Genomic DNA, 5,959 nt, shown 5'->3' on the forward strand with positions numbered 1-5,959 from the left:
CCTGGGTATCCTGCTCTGCCTTTGAGAAAAAAAAAGCTCAGATGGGCCCATCTGGAATCTAGCTCCTTATGAGGTCATAAGGGGAGAGGTTACCTCCCCCTTCTCTGCTTTGCCCACCCAGAGAATTTGCCATTTACCTTCCTGAAGAAGAGAGCGAGTGAGCCGGTACGTCGCGGCCGGCTGATGCCTGCCTGGGGCTCGGGGGCTGGGGGAGCTGCAGAGGCGATGGTGGCGCGGCTCGGCGAGGCGGTCAGCAGGAACTGAGCCGTGATGGTTCCAGAGGAGTCGCACGGCTGAACCGGGATCAGTGTGATAGTACGGTCGTTATTCAAACCTGGAAACACACACACACACCTTGTTTCAGCGGATCCGTCTCATCAGTAAGCAGACGTGATTAGGAGTATAGTAATCAAGCAGCATCCCCTTTGTATACTTGGTGTTCAGTTATGTAAACCTGCGTATGTCTGGTCTACCTTGCAGTGGGAAACTGAGGACGGTGGCAGGGGCGCCCTGAGGTCCGATCCTCAGGGTGCCGCTTGAGCCGTAAGTCAACCTTTTGGCCGGTGACGTCATGGGGCTCCCGATGGGGACCACCCCTGGGGTTCGGGCTGGAGGGTCGTCACCAAAGAGCCGGCGTTTAGCGCTGCCAGCTGCCGGGGAGCTGTACCTGTCATGGACCGAAAGCGGGGAGGGAGGCACATCTGGAGAAAAAAGAAAACAACAAAAAACAGATATTAAAGTTGATCATAGCTCATGGTAGGGCTGCACAATATGTATTTGTGGTCAAAATACCTTGTTGAATTTAAAACAAATGAAAGAAAATAATTTCCAACTTTCTCTTTCTTATTGCTGAAGTGAATATAAAAAAGGCTAGAAGAAGAATGACTTCTAGTCTACGGATATGCCGTGGCCTTTAGCGATGCGTCTAGTGGGCCATTTAATACTGCGATGACGATAACAGAAGGATGTATTGTGCAGCCCTAGCACATATGTCACTACACTAACCATGTAGTAGCTAAACAGCTGAACACCCACCTTTGCGTGCGCTGCCCAGGCCTGATCTGAACTCCCTGATGCGGGGGTGGATGATGGGGGAGAGGGCAACTAGAGGCAGGTGGGACTGACCTCCGCTAGTAGAACCAGAACCAGAGTCCAGACTGGAGGAAAAATTTACCTAGAGAGAAAGAGAGAGAGAGAGAGATGAGGGAAGATAGAGAATAAGTGGAGGGAGCACGTCCCTGCTGTATATGAAGTGTGTGTGTTTCCCTGATGTGCGTTTCCTGCCCACCTCCTCCACGGTGGGGACCTTGTTCCCAGCAGCCTGCAAGACGCTCCACAGGGCAGAGTCTGCGCTCCACGCTCTGCTCTCCAGAACCTGCTCCTCGATCAGGTTCAGGTGCTTCACCATGTCTCTGGACAGGCCTTCCTCTGAGCGGATAAACACCTCGATCACCTGAACACACAATAAATCCAGTTATATTATATTCATATACTAACTATTCCGTAAATGGAGGCAAACAGATACAACTTTGTTTCAAGTGGCACAATGAGGGGAGTCAGTGAAATTATTTGATCAGCAGCTTAAAGATGTAAAAGCATGTATGTTTTTGAGTGAGTGAGTGAGTGAGTGAGTGTGTGTGTGAGTGTGTGAGTGTGTGTGTGTGTGTGAGACCTTAAAAAAGTAGAATGGGGTCAGCTTGAAGATGTTGATGATCCAGGGGAAGGTTCTCTGGGAGCTGTAGGAGAACAACACCACCTCCAGACAACATGCCATCAGGGAGCAGTGGAAGATATCCTGCTCCAATAACACCTATACACAAACACACAGATTTATATTTATTTAAAGTACAAAAAAATATATATATCACACCTCGATGTGGCAGCCAACAAATAAAACACTCCTGGAGTAGTCTTATGCAATTTTTATTTATGAAATATTTACAGTAGACATAAAAGCAAATAGACTCCTGCACGAAAGTTCTTGGGAAAACATTTATGTAACAAAATAGCCTCATAATAGCTTTTAACCTTTATCAGTTGAAATGATAATAAGAACAATAGATACGGTTAGAATAGCTGGTAAATGGGATGAAACCCTGTTCTGTGGCGGCTGCTTACACTCATGTCTTTGCCTTGCAGCCGTTTGGTCTCCTGCACCATGACGTTCTCCAGGATCTTGTAGTAGAGGATCTCAGCCAGCTTTAGACGGTTCTCTGCAAAGTCTAAAATAAAATAGATTTATATACTGCAAAGATGCAGCTATGTACTGTTATATCTACATATATAATTTGTCCCAGGTTGTCCCAACGTACCTATATGAGAGCCGGGCATGTCCTCTGAGTCGTTGGTGTAATGTTCTTTGAAGGTTTGTCCCAGTGTCTTGACTCTGCTCTGTATGGACTCTGTGGGATTTCTGGAGCAAGACCTTCAAACAGCACAGGACACGGTTACTATGGAGACTGTATGATTATATACCCAATCACAATGTTTGTTTACAATAACATCAAGGTAGAAAACTCATGCGTCCCGTACAAACAATTTAACAGCGCTGAGATAACCGGGACGAGGAACAGCTCGATATACTCTCTTCTCCTTCATCTAAAATGCATGCTTGATAGGGGTGTGAATGAAAAAGAAAAGAAATCGGTAGAGCTTGAACTGCAAAATCAGTTCAGAGAATTCTTTTCATATTTTTAACACACACACTTTTTTGAAGCGTGAGCCTGAGTGTCTCCTCTACTCCCCTATGTTTCTACACCCCCCCATAATTCCCTCCTCTGTTTTCCCACTCTGGTCTAATGATGATCCACGCAGCTCGACTGCAACAAACAAGACGCGATGCAGAACGAAGCTAAGAGACAAAAAGAGGAACTGACTTGAAGATGTGAAGCAGGTTTTCACTGGGGGCCGCCCTCAACCCGGCCACCATGCTCTGCAGCCGGCTGACACTCTGCGTCGCCGAGGAGACGGGCGTGACCAGCAGGTCCTTCTCCTTCAGGTAGACTCGCCCCGTCAGAGGGGTGGAGGGAGCGAGAGAGCCCGACTGCAGAAACACACACACAGTACTGTTTTCCTCTCTAATTTTCACATCTTCCTCTGTGCCATAAAAATGCATCAGTGAGCCACACAGCTGCACTGAGTGACATGTTTCTTTATTACAATGTTGGTCATATATATATATATATATATATATATATATATATATATTATATCTACACTCACCGGCCACTTTATTAGGTACACCTGTCCAACTGCTCGTTAACACTTAATTTCTAAGCAGCCAATCACATGGCGGCAACTCAGTGCATTTAGGCATGTAGACATGGTCAAGAAATCTCCTGCAGTTCAAACCGAGCATCAGTATGGGGAAAAAGGTGATTTGAGTGACTTTGAACTGGCATGATTGTTGGTGCCAGAAGGGCTGGTCTGAGTATTCAGAAACTGCTAATCTACTGGGATTTTCACGCACAACCATCTCTAGGTTTACAGAGAATCCGAAAAAAAAAAACATCCAGTGAGCGGCAGTTTCGTGGGCGGAAATGCCTTGTTGATGCCAGAGGTCAGAGGAGAATGGCCAGTCTGGTTCGAGCGATAGAAGGGCAACAGTGACTCAATAACCACCCGTTACAACCAAGGTGGGCAGAAGAGCATCTCTGAACGCACAGTACGTCCAACTTTGAGGCAGATGGGCTACAGCAGCAGAAGACCACATCGGGTGCCACTCCTTTCAGCTAAGAACAGGAAAACTGAGACTACAATTTGCACAAGCTCATCGAAATTGGACTAGAAGATTGAAAAACGTTGCCTGTTCTGATGAGTCTCGATTTCTGCTGGCACAGTCGGATGGTAGGGTCAGAATTTGGCGTCCCAACATGAAAGCATGGATCCATCCTGCCTTGTATCACGCGGTTCAGGCTGGTGGGGGTGGTGTCATGGTGTGGGGAATATTTTCTTGCACTCTTTGGGCCCCTTGGTACCAATTGGCATCGTTGCAACGCCACAGCCTACCTGAGTATTGTTGCTGACCATGTCCATCCCTTTATGACCATATGTACCCAACTTCTGATGGCTACTTTCAGCAGGATAATGCGCCATGTCATAAAGCTGAATCATCACAGACTGGTTTCTTAACATACAATGATTGGCTGTACTCAAATGGCCTCCACAGTCACCAATCTCAATCCATAGCCATCTTTGGGATGTGGTGGAACGGGAGATTCGCATCATGGATGTGCAGCCGACAAATCTGCGGCAACTGTGTGATGCCTCAGTCAATATGGACCAAACTCCCTAGGACTTCCAGCACCTTGTGAATCTATGCCACCAGAATTGAGGGCAGTTCTGAAGGCAAAAGGGGTCCAACCCGTTACATCGGGTACCTAATAAAGTGCCGGTGAGTGTATATATATATATAGACCACACACCTATTAAAATAGTCTGGTTCTTAGTTTTTAATTAAACAAAGAGGAGGAAATAGTGCATTTGTTTCTGACTATTTCTACGTCAGATTAATCAACATCTATTCGATATATGTATTTTTTTTTTTTTTTAGATTTACATTTTCAGTTGTGCCCATAGCCAAGTGTTTGTATGTTGGTATAATCTGTGCATGTTAACAGTGTGTGTGTGTTTACCTTCTCTACATGTTGTTGCAGCTGGCTCTGAGCGTTCGTCTGGCTGGCAGAAGACTCCTGAACAATCTTCCTCGGAGTCCCGATTTCCTCGTCGGCATCGGCTCCCAGAAACACCCGCTCATCAAAATCCCCCACGGTCAACACGTACTCCTCATACTCCCTGTTTATGGCTTTACTGCACGCAACACACACACACACACACACACACACACACACACACACACACACACACACACATGGACAGAGGGACAGGTAAACACAGAAATATCTCTAATCGGTAGTCAAATATAAAACGTTATTCTGCAGCACAGATTAGGAGACAGAGTGAGGGAAAGTGGGACAGGAAGGACAGTAACTGTTCCCTGAAAGCGACCTTTAACCTTTTGTCCCTGAGTAGCTTACTTGTTATCAAGGAAGCTCTGAGGATCCAACAGTTCTGTCAAATGCACCTCGTTGCCTTTCAGGATCTGATCAGGAAAAGAAGTTAAGATCAAGGTGAGTTTACAATAACGGATAGATAGAAAGTTTGTTGGCTCACATAAGTCCAATCGAGGTTGGAAATCTTTTTGAATACTTACAGTACAAATTACAAATGTGTAGAGGGGAATAAAGTGAGTATGAAAGAAAATAGGGCACTTTAAAAACACAGGAAACAAACCTGAATGAATATCTGCAGGTGTGAGAGAATGCGTACCTGCTTCTGGTACAGTTTCTGTATGTAGGGTTTGAAGTAGTGCTGCTTGATGCCTTTGGCCTCCACCACCAGCCCGTCGTGCAGCTCACACAACCTCTCCAACACACACGGGGGAGGCTCGTCCGCTGAAACGTGGCCGTCAGCGCGGTACAGGGCCGGCAGACCTACACGCACACACACAAATAAATGAGCATACATGCCAGTGGTACACTAACAGACTAGCGTGTCAACGTGCTTAAAGAGGACTCCTGGCCACGCCGACCTTTATTTCACAAGTTAGTAAGGCAGAGCAGGCTGAGTTGTTAACAATCCCTAGAGTGTTCCTAGAAAAGCAATGCCATTTCATTCACTTTCTGTGTGGAAAGACTTTAAAGCTATTGCTGCTGCCTAGACCTTTTGCTGGACTTGTTGGAGCTGGCAGGAAGAGGCAGAATTTTGTGGCTTTTCAAATTGTTGGGCAGATGTTTTCCTGAGAATGTGGTCACACTGTACAGATGTCATTTAACCTGGCTGGCATCTGATCACAATGCAGTGTACGTATTTGCTTTTATTTATACCAACATCAACATACATTACAGACAGACACACACACACACAGACACACACACACAGACACACACACACAGACACA

The 5,959-nt window shown here is 46.1% G+C and overlaps 1 protein-coding gene and 1 long non-coding RNA gene across 2 annotated transcripts in view; one reads left to right on the forward strand and one right to left on the reverse strand.

Moving 5' to 3' along the window:
- LOC116688586 (uncharacterized) overlaps positions 1 to 5,959 on the forward strand; it is an 18,104-nt gene that overhangs the window by 5,498 nt on the left and 6,647 nt on the right. Inside the window, exon 2 of the long non-coding RNA XR_004331808.1 lies at positions 247 to 249. This is a non-coding gene — a long non-coding RNA (uncharacterized LOC116688586). The remainder of the gene's footprint in view (positions 1 to 246; positions 250 to 5,959) is intronic.
- rbl1 (retinoblastoma-like 1 (p107)) overlaps positions 1 to 5,959 on the reverse strand; it is a 16,583-nt gene that overhangs the window by 4,392 nt on the left and 6,232 nt on the right. The window contains 11 exon segments of the mRNA XM_032514719.1: positions 138 to 334; positions 474 to 701; positions 1,036 to 1,174; positions 1,289 to 1,453; positions 1,673 to 1,810; positions 2,119 to 2,222; positions 2,313 to 2,425; positions 2,877 to 3,043; positions 4,635 to 4,809; positions 5,037 to 5,101; positions 5,329 to 5,492. Coding sequence (XP_032370610.1) covers positions 138 to 334; positions 474 to 701; positions 1,036 to 1,174; positions 1,289 to 1,453; positions 1,673 to 1,810; positions 2,119 to 2,222; positions 2,313 to 2,425; positions 2,877 to 3,043; positions 4,635 to 4,809; positions 5,037 to 5,101; positions 5,329 to 5,492 — 1,655 coding nt within the window.

The sequence above is a fragment of the Etheostoma spectabile genome, chromosome 4 (assembly GCF_008692095.1).
Source record: "Etheostoma spectabile isolate EspeVRDwgs_2016 chromosome 4, UIUC_Espe_1.0, whole genome shotgun sequence".
NCBI classification, from domain to species: Eukaryota; Metazoa; Chordata; class Actinopteri; order Perciformes; family Percidae; genus Etheostoma; species Etheostoma spectabile.